Genomic DNA, 20,394 nt, shown 5'->3' on the forward strand with positions numbered 1-20,394 from the left:
TGGGAGAGGGTTATTGTGGGGGATATGCATCAAGGGTTATACATCAGGTGACCTCACGATGGAAACTGAGGCTCATCGTTTGATTTGCTGATTTTATTTGATCGACAATCAAAATTCCTTCAGTCAAAATGTAAGCAACGCATTTCCCATTGTACAAACAGTATTTTGTTTTTAAAGTTATAATCAACCAGATTCACTCAATTCTTTGAAATGTGCATTATAGGAAAATATTTTAACTTCCAGTAGCTTCACAAAACCATCAGTACGTTCAGCTATTGGCAATGCAAATCTTGACATGCAGAGATCAATAGTAAAAGGAAACACTTTCTTGAAGTGTGGAATTTTAAGAGTTGTGACCCTCCGCTTGGTCCCCCCCCTTCTCCGTCTTCACTTTTTCTTCTTTACCTGTAATGTAAACACATTCCACGCGCATGGCTGAAGGGTCATATCTGCGTGGGAGATCAGGAAACACCATCCCTTTAGTCGATTCACACCGCGGACCGTACGTTCAGAAAAGAGATTTTGTTTTGATTCGACCTTTTATTTGTTTCGCTTTACAAAGGGTTTTAAATCATCTCAACACGATTCACAGAAGCTACTAAATCAAGGTTTTGCTCTCATTCGCAAGACGAATTGCTGAGTAAAATCAATAGCGGACCCTAAAGTTACAAACCCATTGCGCATCCTACAAATGCGTTGTTTAAAAGGCATTAAACGAAGAAGAGTAGCGTGTGGAACAGCACACCAGGTTGCAGGGCATTCAAATTCTTAACTGATAAAAACAAATCAAGATTGATAAAAACAAGTTTAATGGGTGTGTAACTCCTGAGTTGGTGTATAACAATCATTACGTGACTGGTTGATTCTGAACATTTCTGTGAGATACTGTGTTTCGATAATTTCTCAACATTAGCTTTGTTTGGACAGTCAGCACCTGTAACCATTAATATTGGGTATATCCCTCAAGAAGATCGATCGTAAGACCTCCACCTGTAGCCATAAAATACGACAAGGCTCCAACTTCCATTACCTTTGTTATATCTGCGCATAGCCACGGCAGAGGCTGGGAGTTTACAAACACCGACATTAAAACACATCTTGGTGGAGGAATAGATTTCAAGTGTTTTTCATTTGATTTAAAATTGTAGGGCAACATTATGGGCCACGCCGCACACCTTTTGCTTGGCACTGTGATTCTGATGTCCTGGCCCCTGCCGAAGTAGCTTTGGAAAGACGGTGGCTCTCCTCCGGTCAGCCATTGAAATTGCTCTGAGGGTGCTGCCAGGCCGTACAGAAATTAGTATTTTAAGATTTGCTACTTATGTAAATGTGTACCGATGTAGGCCCTGTCAATAACTACAGTGCTCCATCTCGGCAGCGCAATAATATTAAGAGGGTCACCTATGCGTGACCATGGGGAGGGGGGCGGCTCGGACTGCATTATTGCAGCTAAGGATTCCAGAAATTGTTGATGTGACAAATGACTGCATAAAGTAATGTAAGGTGGAACCCTGTTTTGGTGAAGGTGGCCTTTCAGAGATGCACACTTAGCTGAAAGGCCTACGACATTCAGGGGGGGGGGGGGGGGGGAGGGTTTGCCCGATGTTAATGGCTGCGGCCGCTTGCCGAAGCCTTAATAAAGAAATACATCTTTCCTCAAGTATGAAATACAAAATATTCTCGTGAAAAGTGGGCCTAAGTTTTTGGATTCAGAAATGGAAAAAAATCATGTTAAGCAACGAAAGAGTTTAAAAAGCAGTTGCAACAACACATCTTGCACACGCTTCACGAAACATTTCCTCTTGACAAAAATACGAGAGCTAAAAAAATCTAGAAGCGCAAATGGATTCACGGCACCTGCACGGTGATAGTCCTGCCTACTCTGCTGAACTTAAAAGAGCAAATGATCCATCGCACGGGTTTCCATGTCATCACGGAACCCAAGAGACATTCAGGACGATAACCAATTACAATGGCCTTCGTGAAGCCTCGCAAACTTAAATGATCCCGACAAAAGTGGGCGGCCATGCCAGGTTAAAACGATCACTTTGACATTTTGCAGCGAAGCCTCTTTCTCAACACAAATCATACCGCATATTCAAATGACGTGATCTCAGGTCCTCTTTAAAAAGAATTGTCACTGCTATTTCAAGCATCGTTGTCTTGAGTAATGGGCTATAAGCCACTACATTGAAATGACTGTGACCGACTCGGTTCAAATTTACAGTGTACCGTCCTCGCATTACTTCTCATACACACACACCAACGACTCGCGGATCTGTACACTTTGCGGAAATAACATCAACACACCGACGTTATCCTTATCTTGTTTGCGGGCAGAGCGGAACTCTGCCAAAACTATTCTGTGCAGTATGCCAACATCAACTAGCTCTTATTTCACAGAAATGCAAGATTAAATATTGTAACAGATATTACTCATCCCAAGGGTTAAAAACTGCACTGTGACAAGCCTTTACATTTGACCTCAACATGATCCGCAGACCTGACTAAAAGCAAATCCTCTAGAATTTGACAGCTTAGGTCGATGCACCAACCCCCTGAATAAAAACAAAGCGCCGGCAAGAGAATGCGCAGGATGCTAATTGAGCAGAACTGCTGCAGTCTATCCATCCGTCCGTTCTCACTTCATTCCGGTTTGCGAAAAAAATAACTTTTCCATGGAAGCAAAACGATTTCCGTTTCAAATGGACGCTGGCAAACGGCGATTTGACAGCCGCGACAAGTCCACGCCACCCAGGCAGTCTGTTGTGTAATCGGATTTTTTTTTTTAAAGCAGAACTCAATAAACAAGACAGCGGGAGGGAATGCCATATATATAAAAAGACAACTTGTATAATTAAACCAATGTGTTGGTTTTTTTCTTTCTTGCCGATGCTTCCTAAATGACCCAATGTGACGTTGGGGAGGGGGGTTACTTTAACGAGCACCGTGGGTCCATAGAGGTGGCCGCGCACACGTCGGCAAACATCGGCCTCGGCTCAGTAACAGTTTCCACGGCTACGTGTGGTGATCCGGAGGGGTCACGCGAGCGATGCGAGCTCTGGGTCCGAGGGGGGGGGGGGGAGACCGCTTTGATGTGACTGGGCTAGCACGTCACGTGAGCCCTGGGTAAGGTTTACCACCTACAGCTTATGAGCACTTCACCACCAGTATTGCGAGAGAGCTCAGGCAAATGCCACGCGAAGTGAAAAAAAGCACATAATTTAAAAGTGCGATCGAATGTAGCGCATATAATTTCAAGATGGCATTCTTTGATGTGTGTTTTCGTACAAAGCCAATAATTGCTATGTTCATATCTTGAATGATTACTACAAATGAAATACTGACATAACAAAGCAAAACATTTCAAACAAATTTAAGTTACATCATATGAAACTAATTCTGCACACAACAGTGAACATCAGTATTAGCTTATAACACATTCTCTCATTCACATCACCGTTCACCTTTTGACCCATGGACCGCTATTTACATTGTTAGTGGCGGGCGAGTGCGATTTTGACGTAAAAAAAACGCCTGCGGGCATAACCACATAAACAATACTCACCCAACTGAAACCGCATTGTACAAGTTCTCAGTCAGGCTGCATGCATATCCCACGCTCGTAAAACTTGACATACTTCAAACATCTGCGTCACCCACACAGCCAAACTCGACACTCCACAGCTGGGCAGGCAAGCCAGGCGAGCCCCACCACACCCACTCTCTGCAGCGTTCCGCTTAGCATGGGGCAAGTGTGAAATGTAAAAAAAAAAAATTGCCGATCGGAAAATATCGCAGCGAAAGATTCACCAACACAGCAATGAAACCATAACTTTGATTGGTTTCTTCAGCGACAATTTCTGCCTCGAGGGGACAGGAGCAGCAGTGATGGAATTCACAATCGTCGGAAGCGAAGGGAGGGCAGTGCTTGACCCAGAGAAGAGCTCCAGCGCTTAACAGTCCCCTGCATCATGAAATTAACTTTTCACGGCCGCCAAAACTTTAAGTGGGAGGTGCCGGGTTGGCTTCGACTTTCTCAAAACATGAGCAGCAAACAGAAATGCACAGGTGCATCGTATCTCGGTTCATGTATCTGTTCCTGACAATAGGTACTCTTTGTTCCTTTGTGCAATAACAATCATAACAATAATGCTGTTACTGTGTAGGCTGCTGAGCGCTGGGAACAAGTGCGAGCACCTCCACAAGACGGTGAATCAAACATCGCCTGGATTGGTTGACTGGACCAGCCCAGGCGGTGCAACGGGTGCCCAGTCAGGCGAGGCCAGAGCAATCGAACGATAATTAACTTTCATCGTTTGGTGTTCAGCTAAAGCAAGTATATTAACACCCGACTAGCCCGAAATATTTCTCTCCTTGAGCTAATCTGTAGCGAACACGTTCTCAACGAAAACCCACAGTATTCTCATCGACTCTCTGAGCCCACACCTGATGCACACCACCGATTACCCACACTGCCCCGCTTCGACAATGAGCTGGGTAAGCGTGCGCCATTCCGTGCCAGCACTGGGGCTGGTGAGGGAGCGGGGGGTGGGGGTCGCGCGGGGGGGGATGTGCAGTCCCTCGCGGATCAAACCGTGGTGCGCAGGCGCGCATCTCCAAGGCCATTAGACGCATGCTTGGCCTGCGCCCGCTCGCCACGCAGCGTGATGACGGAGTACACCAGACTGCCCGCAATGCTGCTCGCACGCACATACATACGCACACACAACCGGCGCACACTGAGCCTACAAGCGCAACAGCCCTGTCGCCAATCCACTGACGGGGTGCACTATGTAACAATAACAACAGAAACTGCCATTTGCCACGTGGGGGTGACATCAGCCACGGTGCTGTCACAGTCTAGGTTCACATTGAGGCCATATAAAGTGTCAAAGGCTACTGGTAGGAGGTCATAGGGCAGGCGGGTGTTATGGGTTGACTGAATGAGATGACGACTGGCAAATGCAACCCCTGCGCTCCCCGCACTGTGCCACCTCTATGTGTGTGCTAACGTGCAAAACAAAAAGATCCCCCGTATAGCCTTAACAGACTGTTAGGACACGTATGAAGGCTGGCACAGCACACGAGGGGATGGGTGGCCAGTACCACGTCTGGCCGCCTTTGTCTCCATTGTGGCGATGTTAACATGATAACATGTGCACGCACATATAGGCATGCACACATGCACACGCTCCAAGGAGAAGGCTCTGCTTTCTTACCCCGGCTAAAGTGTCAGGGCAAGTGCTGTTAGAGGGTGCCTTTAAAGCGCCAGTAACAAGCATGTAAGGGGTGCCGAGGTCAGGAACTTTGAAAGAGAGCCATGTATTCGGCTATTAAATAATCAAAGTGAATTGAAAGATGAGCTTTCATATGAGCCAGAGAGAAAAGGGACAGCTGTGATGAATGGGACTGCCAATGACACAGACAGGCAAGTGTTCTAACACAACACAAGCGCTATTCACGAAGAAAAGCACTGCAAATCACACGCTTTGTTGTGTAAACTTTGGTGACAATACTGCCAAAACCACCGGTAAACCACATTCCGTAGTGTAACCCAAGGCTTGTTAGCATGTTACTGTTCCCAAAAGCAACACACTGTAATTAGTGTCAGGATGTTTTTTTTGTTCTGTTGCATAGCCTTTTTGCCAATGAGTAAAATTCTCGCAAGCAAGCCTATTACATAAACATGACGAAGAGCTATTTTCAAGTTTATGATTTTTGAGTGAGGCTTTGAACTCTGAGGCTAGAGGCACACATATTCCTCACAGTAAAGACCCCAGCTTATGTGCACCTCCTAAACTCTGATATTACATATTAATGTTGAACTTCTTTTGCACTGTACGTAGCCAACCGTGCTAATCAGACTTGTCCTTGATCCCGAGCTCTTGTCGTTTCCCCAACACACCTCAAAACTCTGTTGGACCTTATACTTCAACCTGGATAACATCTTCTACATCCTGCCTTTCCTTACTCCAGATTTTGCTGCCGAGACCCTCCTTCCTGCCCACACCACTCCCCCACTCGACTTATCTAACTCGCTTTTCTATGACCTCACCACTTCCCTCATCTCCAAATTCCAGACGACCCTAAAATTCTGCTGCTCCATTCAACGCCCGTACCCGTAAACATCACCACATCGCTCCCGAAACTCCAATCGCTTCCACTTGATCCAAATCTGGTTCTGAATCGATTACAAGACTGCATACACCATATTCAAGATCCTAGATGGATTCACTCCTTGCTAAATCGCTCATCTCACTCGATTCTCCTCCACGCCATCTCCGCTCCAGAAACCAAGCTGTCAAAGCCCCCAGTGAACCTTTGCTCAGTGGGAGGTCGATTGATTTTCTCTATTGCCCCGACAGTTCTGGAACTCCCTTCCCCCAGCCATCCGTGGTACTAATTATCTGCCTCTGTTCGAGTCCAGACTTAGGACCTCCCCCTCTTTCCCTCTCTTTAACCGTCTCTTTCTCTGGTCAACGTAATATACCTCCCGTTATGTAACTTGAGGTGTGCTTGCATTTAAGACTTTATAACAGGTCCTTGCAGGGTGGGCTGGTAGGAACATTGGGAAAACATTTTTTACACCCAACAGCACGAGATTTCACTTCATTAAAGTATTGAAAGGGGATGGACGGACGGACACATTCATCTATTGCAGGCTGGTAGACTCAGTTTACAACTTCGTTCCTACCAGTATAAATCCACATTGTATTGTAGGCGTTGTTGCGATGCGTTAGAAACATCAACGTTGCTGGTTTTACACTTCAACCGTTTTCCTCATGTGCCTACGTTTTAGTGGAGCAACGAGGTAACTGAAAAACAGCCTAAATATGTAAAATCGCTTATTCAAACACACACACACTGCTTTACACTCACCTGATGTTCAGACCAATAAAATTAGTCCACGAAAAGATGTAGTCCCCTCCAAAGACCATCCCAATATAAGTGATGAAGACATTCTGTTTGGTGGGAAAATAAAAGGACATTCATACGTGACGATAATTATAATCATCATCATAAAAAGAGTAAGATCAATGCGTTATACGGGAAGATATTCCCGAATCAAGATTTTTTTCCCAGATGCTCCAGATTTGGGATGTTTGGCAAATTGTATTCACGAGTGTTTTATACGTGTGTAGAAACTGAAGCGCCGAGGGAAATCCCACACACACACGTAAATGGGTACACAACCTATTTTATTCAGGGCCATCTCCTGGCCATCTCCCAGCTCAGTTGGATTTTGGAATATTAAAAATCTGTCATCCACCAATCCTTTCCTATAACATATTGGATTGCAAGCATGCACAATCAAGCGTGGAATGTGCCGCACCACGGTTCAATCCATTCAGACCCCCGTAGGCGAGAGGAGAGTTCTTTTTTTCTTCTTGGTTCTTTCGGTAAAGTCACGTAGAAGGGAAATAATAAAAATAAAACATAATAAAATAAAATTATCACGACGTTTCAGCCACAACACAAGCAGCCGTCCTCAGGTCAAGAAACAGAACTGTCGGAAAGACAGCGCTCCAATGTTAGTAATAATTTTATTATATTTTATTTTTATTATATTATTATTTCCCTTCTACGTGACTTTACCGAAAGAACCAAGAAGATGAATCCCTGCGGTCACGAAAGCTTTAAATCGAGAGGAGGGTTGCGAGGGTGTGCGGGTCATGAGTGCCTCCTCACCTTAATGCAGCCCACGATGGTTGTGGTGAGGGCAGAGTTCCACTGAGTGCACAGCACAGTGGAATACATGAGAACAAACCTGGAACGCAAACACAAGCCGGTCGTGCCGTGAACTCCCAACGTTCACGAATTACGAGTCGCATAATGTTTAAAAAGGCCACTGGCGATTTGGTTAATGTTTATTTGGTTTCATTTGTAAAGTTGTGTTCAGTCTGATATCCTCAATTTAAGGTTCGCTTATAATTTGACATATACGGTGCATCAATTATAATTAATCAATTCTCACCTCAGGACCAACAGCAGCGCTAAACACTGCCGAGCATTTGTTAGAAGGGGCCCACTTTGACCTTCTTATTAAGTGATCATCGCATATATACATTCATACTTTATTGTTACTAGGGGTGGGGCAGTGGAACAGCAGTTAGCGCACTCGGTTATGAACCTAGCGATCTGAGTTTGATGCCTGACAAAATCAGGGGTGAATGACTTTTGAACCGGTCCTGGGCCACGTGTCACCACTCTGCACTGACCAGCGTGAAGTATGGTCAAACAAATCCACATGACTCACATGGCATGGGGAGACCTTCATCGATCAGCGGATTTATTTGAAAGTTATGTTTGATTCTATATTTTTTTTACCAAAAACCGTGCCTTTTAAAGCAATAATTTACAAGTGACATCCGCCCTGAGGTTTCCCACGGCACAGCGCATTCCTGCGTATTGAGTAACGGCATTGTTGCTCTAATCCCCGACTCATCTCTGCTCTGTGCTCCAGTGACAAGAACGCAGGCGCTGATGTCTTAAAGGGTTGGCGTGATCCCGACAATGTGGGAAAAGGGTGGACACGGGTCGTTGAAAGCGGAGACCACTCTCGGTTGACTGATCACGAAGCCGGTTGCTCGTGCAACTTTGCATTGCAAAAAGATCGACGTCCCTCTCACCGAATTTTCCACGTATTGTAATTGAGCACGCTCGATATTCTGTCGACCACTGCACGTGCATGATTCGTGGAGGTGACTGGACCACAGTTCACCGAGCTGGTCAGTGTGGGTTGGTGCAAGCACGGAACACAGACATGGATGGATAGTATACAAGTACAATAGATTTTGCTACACTGTCCTCTGCTGCTCATCACGTGGACCAGCAGTAGCCTACCACACCTGTTTTATGCATGGTGGTCACCCATCCAAGCACTTTTCATGCTCAAAGACGCTTATCCTCTGGAATCTGACGAGTTCCAGGTGATTTTCTAATCGGCCTCTGTATTCCACTATCCCAGTTACTATCAGCGAACATGGGCCCTCACCACTAGCGCATAAACCACGCACAAATACGCACACGTCGGGCGCATACGTAACGCGCAGGGGTGCAATTGTGCTGTGGAGTCATCGGTTAATGGCGCTTGTTGAGTTCAAGCGACACGCATCAAATCGCTCGATTAACTAACGCTGGATAAGACGCGTACCACTTTTCGGGAAGTTAACGGTGGCCGTCTTGTGGGGTGGCTCTTGCCCCACCATAGCAGCGTGGAATTTCTACCACCGTCTCACGGCTGTAAACAGCACTCCAGTGCCTCGCCAAAGCGCATTTCAACAGGAAACCACTTTTAAGTGATTTTATATTTGTTTTTACTGTGCATATTTACTCTCACTCCCAGTTGACCACTCACATCTGCCTGTCTGTTTAAAATAACACGGGCTGTAATCTTCCTTTTCCCAGGGGGCAAAAAGATAAAAACCGCAAGTAGAATGTGCTCCACATTGTTGTTCTCTTTGTTGAACAAGCCATTACACGTCGGGGTATGTCCAGGGTTACCTACCCCATAATGCAGGAGAGGAGAAACTGTACGACAAAGAGAGGGTCAGCCCAGCCAGAAAACTCCAAAGCCTGCGGTGCCGGAAACATAAACACGTTTATTATGCAACTTAACAAAACTGTGTAGAAGTAATATAGATATTTACAGAGCTTTGCCAATCAACTGCTGGATGAAAGCCTCCCCATGCTCTTGTCAGTAGTGGGGATTGTTTTTACTGACCATACTTCGCTACGCTAACCAGTGCAGATATGTGATGGGCGTGGGGGCAGGCTACGACTGGTTCTAGTATCACTCACAACACCAATGTCAGTCGTGGTCGCAAATCGGACTGAGGTCACAGTGCTCACAGCGCAGTGCATTAAACCTCTGCGCCACCGCTCCAACAAATTTAAAATATCCCCCCAAATGACCTATTGATGAATCTTAAACAAAGAGCGTGGTATTCCAAGGTCACACCAGTTCACAACTTTCGCAATCTTTGAATGAGCAGTCTTGTGCTGCGTCCCTGGGTGCTTGCATTCCTGTGAACTCTCCCATGCAGATCTCCCCCCTGCCCGCTCCCCTCCTCCTCCTTCACGCCTACTGGCTGCATCCCAAACCCTTTTGCCCCCCACCCACCTCACCAGCTTTAAGCGGGCCAATGGTGTGACACCGCACACAATGAGAAATTGACGCTGCCCCCCCATCGCCCCCCGCACTCCAGTCCCAGCTCCCGTCACTTTTCCCTGCTCCCTCCTGCGGTGGCTGTCTGAGCCCCCCTTTGTCCGAGGCTCCTTAAAACTGAGCGCTGGCCAAAAACAGTTGGCACAACAGCGCCCAGGGTTTAACCGCGCAAGCTGCGGCGCTAGTCGGGATGGGGGCCAGGCGAAGGAGTATAGCCGTCTTCTGTGGATGGCATCGGACGTCATGTTCTCCCGTGCTGGAGTGTGGCGCGTGCAGCACACAGTGGTCCGCGCTCACCTTGTCCACGTCGCCAGTGACGTGCGCTATCAGCATCGTGGGCACGATCATGAAGAGCGCGTTGTAGAACAACAGCCCATACTTGCCCAGCTCCTGAAGGGAAGACCTTTACTTTAGTGGGGGACTCGAGCAACCCAACGATGAGGCGCGCAGATTGCAGCCGCCACGGGTCAAAGTGGTGGGCATGCGCTCGCTGGCTATGGATGCCAGGACGCCACGAGGCCAATAAATACAAAAACGATTAAATGACGCCCGCTCGTTGCTTGCACACGTGGCCTGAAAACATATTTAACTTTTCCAAACGCACGCATTGCAAAAGATAGTCCTTTGCTTTCACGTATAATTTGCATTCACTAGCGGACTGCGTGCCGCAGTAGCTCCGATGTCTGTGTACCCTGGCACTGTACCTTCGTATCAAGCTTCTGCTTTATGTAAACTCCATTGGCGGCTGTTAAGATGTCGTTGAGCAGGATGAAGACATAGCCCTGGAGGTCAAAGGCCAGGTCAGAGCTGGGGAAGGAAGAGGGCAAAGGCCACCGGTCAGCCCATGGCACAGCACAAGGGGATGAGTGACGTGAGAGTTGTGTGATAATGACTGGCTTGGAAGCCAAGACTAATAGTTTAACTACACAGGCGCGTATATACAAATTACACTGGATGAATGGGACTTGCCTTGTGTGCTGAAGGAGAAGTTATGTTAACATTACGCGAATATCAGTTGCCAAGTAATTACAGGGGGGGTTGTTACACTCATATATCACCATTAAAGTTACCCTAATTTAAAACAACTCAGCCGCGGATAGTGTTGTGGGTCATTGCAGCATCGTGTAAGCAAGAAACCAAGAAGGGACAATTAGGAAGGAATTCAGGGCACACCTGGCTTTCAGGTGCTCAAATGCCAAAGGGGCCCTCTGCTGGCCACTCAGAATTATTAAAAGAACTGCCTGGGACAAACAAACCACAATCATGATCACCCCTATATCAGGTTGGGAAAGGGTTAGTTAATTTCCGGGGAGGAGGGGGATTGGGAGGGGAGGGGGCGTAGAGTGATATGAAGGAGAAAGCTCAAGATCAGACAGGGTGGAGGGAGTGTTTGAGAAGGATACTAAATACACTCGGTGAAAAGAAAAAAAGAGTCCTGTCAAAGTGAAAGGTATTCGACAATCGTTTTAAATTCATGAATGCCAATATTATTTTCCAAGTACTAACTTATTTGTTAATGTGATGGCATTAATTGCATAAACGCAAACAAATATTTTTATTTAAAGCTTTCGTGACTGCAGGGATTCATAGTCTTGGTTCTTTCGGTAACGTCACGTAGAAGGGAAACAATAAAATAATAAAAATATAGAACAATAAAATTATCACGACGTTTCGACTGCAACACAAGCAATCATCATCAGGTGTGAAAACCACAGCAAGAAAATTTTCTTGCTGTGGTTTTCACACAAGGCAGAGGGCAATGCAAAAAGCAACGAATGAGGGCACGTATTAAATATTAAATATGCTCCATCTCCTTCAGTGGACATTCAAGATCCAGTGACATCATTCAAGAAGATTCCACCATTGTGTTCCAATGTCTTGGTCTGTGGGTGCCACAGTGACGAGATGTTAGCTGCCTCGCCTGGTATACAGGAGGTCACGGGTTCGATCCCGACTGTGTATTTGGAGTTTGCATGGTCTCCGGGTCCTCTGGATTTTTCCCTCCACATCTAGAAACATGTGTTTACAGTAAATTTGCCTGCTATACATTTCCACGTGATAAGTCACTTCGCTGAGCTATCATTTGTGGCCAGGTTGCTTCTGAAAAAGAGCTACATAGCTCAGTGGGCCTTACATGGTAAAATAAAAAAGTTTGATATACACGTGGTCCAAATTTGACAATCTAAAATGTGTCAATTATCGCCACCTACTGGCAGACTAATTCCCACTTGCAGGCCAGTGCTAGGTCACCTTGTGCCGCACAGGGACAACTGCCACTGGGATTCTCCTACAACGCTCGCGATGAGATGTGATACAAGGTGCTTAGAGATGCTGAGGCATTTAAGAAAGTGTCATATAAATGAAATGACTATTATTATGTATGATAACTTCTTTCGCACCATACATAGCCAACCATGCTAATCGGAGGTGTGGGGGAAGGACAACAAATTAAACATAAAAAGCAGTTCTAGAGAAATTAGCTAAAAATCTAAATTTAAAAGTGCATAGCTCCAGTGGCTTCCTAATATCAGAATGAAGAGCGTTCCAGCCAGCCACATAAGCACATCTGAAAGCGTGCGATGCAGTGACCCTCTTTAGTCGATGGCTAGCCAAAAGCCGCTGCGAAGATGATCGGAGTTCGCATGATGGTTTTATGTTCCTTGACGAGATCAGCAACGTTTTGTGTATCATTTGTGGCAAGAACTTTGTGTGTAATGAGTGCAACTTTATAATGAATGCCAGAGCCAGCGTTGACAAACCTAGCTGCAACGAAGGCACCCAGGATCATGGTCATCACTGTCAGCTGCACGGAGGTTGACACTTTCTTCCTGTTCAAGACAAGTGGAAAAAAAGGTTAATTTTGTAAATATTTACTTTCAGTTAATGAATGATCATTAAGTGTGCATTTTCACCAGGTGACCGGCCATTAAAATGCACTGTAGCCTTTGCAAGGAATGATTGTGCGACTTGAAGTGATGCATGGTTAATGGCGAATTATATATATATATTTTTAATGGAGGCAATGTGCCAGACCGTTACACCACATTGTGATGCACGTACACACCGTCAACAAAACCCAAATCGGTTATGAAAAGCAGGAGATAGAAAGAAGGGTAACGGGGCACGATAAATTAAATTAAAATAGTTCCATGTAATATATTTTTATTCGTGTGATCATGTAACAACTTGACACCAGGATATGTCTCTTTTGGAGGAGTGATCTGGGTCAACAAATTGACGAAAGCAAAACAACCGAAATAAAGTACAGCAACGAGGCAAACAGGATGAAGCAATGACACACGTGTGTGTACGACGTATAACCTACTTGAGCACGATAACCTCCGCGATCATTGTGAAGAGAATCGAGAATCTTCTCAGCACAGTGAACATGGGAAGGCTGGAGAAGACAACACAGAAGGTGACGACGCACACAGCACCAATCCCGCATGGTCAAATGCTCACGAGACAAAGCATAACTGGTAGCATATGTTCTGGTCGTACATTAACAGGAAAAAGGAGGTCATTTACAAAGTTGGAAAAAAACCCGGCACGGGGGGGGGGGGACACAAATCAAACTTCAAATTAGACAGCGAAAGCATAAAGCAACACGGTGCAACGTAATGCTTTGGTAGCGATCCAAGTGCATTGCAATTCCAGGCATGTTTGGCAAATGCACGGGCACCAGCAGTACGACTAGCTTTATCGAAGAGCGCACCCTGCACTGCGTGAGAAGGCCAGTGCTCTATACAATGCGGAATGAGTTGGTGCAAGATACCGAATTTAATTTTGAACATTGTTTAGATGGGGGTGCTCTTCCAATAACACATGGCATAACCCAGCAGAATTTGTTTAACAATCCTAACTCTTCTGATGAGACTCAGAAGGTCAAAACCGGTCCAGAGTTTACTTACATAAGCACATGCTGCTGTGTAATAATAGTCTGGACAGCAAATGCAGCCTCATGCACAAAGCAATATTTATTTGTTTGTGTATACAGAACAAAAGTTACATTTGCCTTCTGCGACTTACTTTAGTCGCTTTGTGCTCAGCAGCCCTGTCAGTAAGTTTCCTAAATAGATCAGAGGCAAGGGGAAGATCTGAAAAACAAACAGATGGGGACATAGAATGAGTCACAAACTTGCAAGAGACCTTGTAGATATTAAACAAACCACAACAATCATCTCCAAGCCCAAATGAAATCCACACGTGTCTTAGCAAATTGTGGCCGAGTACGTAAATTACACATCTTCACTTTTTATGAAATAAAAAGCACCATGTCTTGTCTACAGCGCAATGTCTACAAACCACCTAGTCTTTTTGAAGGAATATCATTCTGTATACAGCTGTATATTTAAACAATCATATTTTACAGCCTTTTATCGATAAGATGGCTGAACGCTTCCCAAAGGTCGTGGTAGTACTGATTGATTACGCTGCATGATAAATACTAACAATTGGCTGCTGTGATTTACCCACTCACTATTTGATAAATTGTCACAAACTTGGAGCCATGATTTAACTCAAGAACAAATTACTTTTTTTGCCATAGTGGTGCACGTATAGGGCCTTAAAGTGGCTACAGCATTTACATGAAAGAATTACGCACGGCATGTATACTGGTGATATGAAGGCAAATCAATACACAGACACGCAATTCGAAGCTTGTTCTGTAAGAATATATATATATTAAAGTATGAATTGATGCTATTGCATTCCTATTAAATAGGGGTGGATCGATTCAACAACTCTGCCACATACAGTAATTCAAGGGTTGCAATGTAGGATCGTAATTTGATGGAAAAATCGATTTCCCTCCCTTTCCCTTAACATTTTAGTGAATTGTAGCACCTCCAGTGACTGACAGGAGTGACGTGAACCCATTAGATATAACACATGTATGAATAGGAAAACATATTCTTACACATGGGATTCAATGTTTGTATAGTGAGCTTAAAGAATCAATTATTTATCAATGGTTGCATTGTTACACGCCTAATAAATACGGTGCACATTAAATACTGTTAGGCAAGTGTAAATCTGTTTGCATAATTGCAGAAACTGACAAGTGCAAAGGTCACAGATTTTGAATGTTTCTTATTTCATAGACAGTGGGTGTTGATCAACAACATTGTCAAGGTTGCAGAGACAGTGGAAGGCTTCAGGGTAGCCTGGTGAATAGAGGAATTGCCGCCAGCAAATGATGAAAGTTGAGCGGGCGGCATTAGTATGTGGTTTGCGACCGATGACCGCAATTACACTGAGCTATTCTTCATTTTACATTAATGTAGGACGGTGTTTTTTCTGTTTTGGCTCACGGACCATGCGGCCAATATGAACATTTCCGCGGACCACCCAGCCCTCCGCCTCCAACCCAAGTGACAAAAACCATTAATTTCGCTCTCTAACTACCATTAATACGAAATGATTCATATTACCGGAACACACAAAAATATACACAGCTAAGGGGCATTTAGATCTTAGGGTTAGGGTAGTTTAATCAGGGTAGTTTACCTAACTTAATTTTGTATTAAATATCACGAGTTAAATATTAATTAATGTCCATAACAAAAACATATGAACGTTGTCATTATTTCCAGATCATCCTGCATTTACATTAGCCTGCGGACCACCTGGAGGATCGGGGACCACCACTTTGAGAACCACTGCGCTAGGAGACCAGCGGGTCAAGCGGTGGTGCAGTGGGTTAAGCACACTGCTGTATGAACCCGGCGACCTCAGTTTGATTCCCAGCCATGGCTAACATTAGTGGCGAGTGATATTTTAACTGGTCCTGGGACCCCCTGCCCCTTGCTGAAGTATGGTCAAACAACCACCACAACTAACGCAATTGTGTGGAGGCCTTCATTCGGCAATGGATTGACAAATTGGCTGTACAGTGTCACAGTAGGAGGTAGTTGCAGCAGGTCACAGAGAATGCCTCGCCACTGAGATTTTATTAAACAATGCCCCCCGTGACAGGTCTCCTGTGTCTGCTGGGATCACGCTAAATGCTGGTCAACTCGCCTTGCGAAGGACACTCCGGTCCAGATCAGCGAAGGAGACCACATCGCACTGCTTGCCAGCATACAGCACCACGAGCGTGGCCACCATCTGTGGGGAAACACATCAGCAGTTCATATTCTTAGCTCTTTCGGTAAAGAATATGAATTACTGCAGTCACGAAAGCTTTAAATCAAAACATCAGCAGTTGTTTACTCTCACACTGGTGCCGCTGAAGAAGCCATTCTTTTGAACCACCACCATTGTCTTAAACAACTTTTTGTCAGTGAAGAATTGAATGCAAGTGCAAATTTGCCACGGGAGGATGGGTGTTTTTGGGGTGACAAATGCTTACTTGTCCGATGCCCAGGGATATAGAAGACGGAAATCTGAAATATAGTAATGGTATAAAAAACACATGATTAGCATTTTGTATATCGATATAAAAGAATCGTAATCTTTCATATTATAAAATAAATAACGGGTACAGACTCTGGCACGATGCCCTGGTGGTTAGCAGGAAGAAAAACATCAGTGCCATGCGATATCTGTCCCAGTCCTGGGGCGCCTCCTTCACTCAACTGCAATGACCAGTGCGGAGAAGTATGGTCAAACAGCCCCTATAACTGACACGGCATGAAAATGCCCTCATGGAATCTTGGCTGAACAAAAAAGGATAACATTTTTTTCCCCATAAAATAAAAGTCCATAAAAAAATATATATCACAAATTGAACAAAACACTGGAATGCTGCTGTTACATTTCAGCTTTGAACGCATGTCAATGGACATTCCAAGGCTGAAACAAACTGGTGGAGAGTAAAACCCCTACCCTCACATTTCCGATAGACCTTGCAGGTATTGGCACTGCAAACTGTGACTAATGTGGCAAATTTACCAAGGGAAAAGCATATTTACAGTGCAAAACATCTCACTTTGCCCATAAATACCTTTCCACTAAGTGCAGTCAGCAAGCCAAAAAAGCATCTGCCACACTTTTGAAAATGCAATGGCTCTACGGGGTAATGAAGCAGATGGCTTTTTAAACATAAAATATGGAGATAAAAATGATGAATTAATTATTAATTACATCAGAGGCTCGTGTGAGATGGTGATTACTTGGGGAGGCCTTCATCCAGCAGTGCTGATAATGATGATGAAAAATGGGTTTAACAGTAACGCTATCTTGAAAACACATGAATAAACATAAGCCACTCTACAACAGACCTTTCATCCTGCAAACCACATTTGTGAATCATCAGCTATCAAGACTGGATCAAAACGTTTGTGCGGGGCAGACTCACGGCTCAATGTCAATCGGATCACCCACTTGAGCAGTGAGATGACGAACGTGGCATGTAACGCGGCATTACGTGGCAGTAACGCCACGTTACAGCCAGACTTTGAGAGGCAACCTGCACCGAGGGTCTTGCTTGAGAGACATGCTCCCAATGACCACCAAGTGTGGACCAGTGCTACACAGTAAAGTTCTATCCATAGATGCGGCAGAGAATCACAGCCCAGGGGCAAAACAGTTTTTAGCTGCGACATTGACACGGAGTTATTTGTGGTGCCAAGGAACTTAGCTCTATTTAGAAGGGCACGTTATAGGGCGCAGTATTTATATTTTCGGGACGCAAAGAGCCATGAGGAGTGTAGCTCCAGGACTTCCATCCACTCACTGGGTAACACGTTCTAAATAGTGTAATGTTAAAGGTACAGCCCCTTTACCAATCCACTGCTGGATGAAGGCCTCCCCGCACCTTTCGGTATGGCCGTTTTTGATCATACATCACCACGCTGGCCAGAGTAAGATGGTGAAGTGGGGTGCGATCAGGACCGCTTCAAATATAACTCGTCACCAGTGTTGGCCAGGTATTGCATTTACCGCACATCACCTGATTGTTGTCAATCTCATAATGTGCTGCCGATCACAATCGCGAATGCACAGCGAATGAAGACCACCATGTCAATGTCACCGTCACAGTGGTGCCACATTGTACTATGCTCCCACACATATATAAAAAATATTTTGCCAGGTAAGGCCCACTGAGCTATGTAGCTCATTTTCAGAAGCGACCTGGCCACAAATGACAGCTCAACGAAGTGGCTTATCGCCTGTAAATTTGTAGCAGCCAAATACTCTTAAACACATGTTTCTAAGTGCTGAGGGACCCGAAGGAAATTTCACGTGACCTCGGTGAGAACATGATGCGACCCACGACCTCCTGTATACCAGGCGAGGTAGTTAACATCTTGCCACCAAGCCCCTGCCTCTAAACAACCCACAATGGTCAGCACGGTGAAGTATGGTAAAATAACCCTCACGAGCCACATGGCATGGAAAGTTTCTCATCCAGCAGTGGATTAACAAAAAGGGATCTACGTGTACACAATTGAGTCACAAACACAGCACAAGCTGGTTCTACCTCCCCAACACCAAATGCCCTACACAATGAATAAAACGTTAATAACAATCCATGCATAAGCATGGATTGTCATGCTTTCCATCATGCACTTGACTTTGGAATGAGTAATTATTATGAGAGAGTTATGAGAGCTGACACCCCACCCCCCACTCCCGTTACGCATGGCTGGACAAAGATAATGAATAAAACACGTCCAGCCTCAGTTGAAAACCCATAAAAACCCCGTTATTACCGCAAGCGTCGTAAACGTGCCAACCCAAAGCACAACACCGAGAGAGCGGCCACCCACGTCGATGCAGCAACGCGCCAAGGTGGGAGTAGCATGGCAGTGCACACAATGCGACATCCACAGACAACATCATCATCATCTTCTTCGCCGCCCAAAGACGTGCATAGGCACCGCTGTCAACGCAAACGACTCGGCTTGCATCCCCCTTAAAATGGCCTTCCGTCAACAACGCCAGCCTGTGGACTGTAATCATACGCAACTGCATTTTTTTGTCGAAGCTTTTATTGAATGATATTCGTGGCACCACTCTATCGCCTGGTGCTGCAGAGAGCAGGAGAGACCCAATGGATATTCAAAGGCTCACGAGGACCCGAACAATGGCATCAAAGCAATAATTATTGTCGGTGGTGTCACTCAGATACCAGTATACTACAAATATTAGAGTTAGAATCCTGGCCACGGCGAAGATTAGTGGCAGGTGATATTTGAAGAACCGGTCCTAACAACTCCCCCCCCACGCCTCATTCACCAACCAGCAATGGCAAGTGTGATGATGTATGATTAAAAATAAAACCCTCATGACTGATACTGTGTTGGGAGGTCTGCACGGTTGGCTACGTTACGGTTCAACAAACATTCACAAATGTGTGGATAACGTCTGGACTGTGCTAACTTCATGGTTAACCACCTCCTGCCATGGTGCCCGAAAGCAGCTGCTGTTATTATTTTGTTTTTCTTAGCAGTGACCATCACCTCGGCGTTAATGATGTACATGTAACGTTTTTTACTGCTTCAAGGAGACCGAGAAGGTGATGTTGGATAATCCGAGCAACTCATCTCCCCTGGGGAGGGGATGTCCCTCCTGGTTAATAACGTCCTCGACCAAGACCCTACGACGACGATGATGATAATGACGATGGTTCAACACAAGGGAGCCCCGTGTCCCAATGTCCACCCCTAAGACCGTACTGATGCACACAGCCCGCAAGTTTATCCTCCCTGATCATGTGTTAAATTATCCTCCCTGAAACAAGCCGACCGGTGTCCAAGCGAGCAAGAAGCAAAAGGCTATTATAATAAACACCACGATGCCTCCGTCAATCCTCCACAACACCACCACCACCAGCACTGCCCCTGTAGACCCCGCGAGCCCCACAGCTCCCTGTCGGGGCTGCCTACCTGTAGGCCGTGAGCACGCTCTTGTTGATCACCACGATGAGGAAGGAGCTGATGCCGTAGAGCGCGGCCGCCAGGAGCCGGGCGAGCATCGCTGGCCCCGTCCTGCTCGCCGCCTCGGCCGCATGGTCCCGCGGGCGCCCTCCCGTGCCTGCGCCGCTGATTTTATCTCCCGCTGCCGCCGCCGCCGCTGCTGCTGCTGCCGGTGACCGACGTTCGGACGACGATGGAGACGGAGCTGCCTCGGGCTTTGAGAATCTGCCCCGAGGCATCACGGCATCATGATCCCACCCCCCACACACCGCCGCCGCCGCCCACCCTTCAACTCCTCCGCCTACACCGGGGCGGAGCGCCGAGGAATCGATTTGGCGCGCGACGTAGAATCAATCG

The 20,394-nt window shown here is 45.8% G+C and overlaps 1 protein-coding gene across 1 annotated transcript; it reads right to left on the bottom strand.

Moving 5' to 3' along the window:
* Window positions 1–78: 78 nt before the first annotated feature.
* Window positions 79–20,315, bottom strand: LOC116948864 (solute carrier family 35 member D2-like protein). Its single transcript, XM_032966047.2, has 13 exons — window positions 20,008–20,315; window positions 16,527–16,560; window positions 16,196–16,282; window positions 14,201–14,268; window positions 13,497–13,568; window positions 12,931–12,999; window positions 10,876–10,978; window positions 10,469–10,561; window positions 9,512–9,579; window positions 7,693–7,771; window positions 6,883–6,965; window positions 4,598–4,700; window positions 79–405 (listed from the first exon to the last, which is right to left on the bottom strand). Exons 1-13 carry the CDS (start codon window positions 20,274–20,276, stop codon window positions 388–390), a joined length of 1,146 nt encoding a protein of 381 aa, XP_032821938.1. The 5' UTR covers window positions 20,277–20,315; the 3' UTR covers window positions 79–387.
* Between the last annotated feature and the right edge of the window lie 79 nt (window positions 20,316–20,394).

The sequence above is a fragment of the Petromyzon marinus genome, chromosome 35 (assembly GCF_048934315.1).
Source record: "Petromyzon marinus isolate PM22_M1 ecotype Great Lakes invasive population chromosome 35, UKy_Petmar_22M1.pri1.0, whole genome shotgun sequence".
Lineage (NCBI taxonomy): Eukaryota > Metazoa > Chordata > Hyperoartia > Petromyzontiformes > Petromyzontidae > Petromyzon > Petromyzon marinus.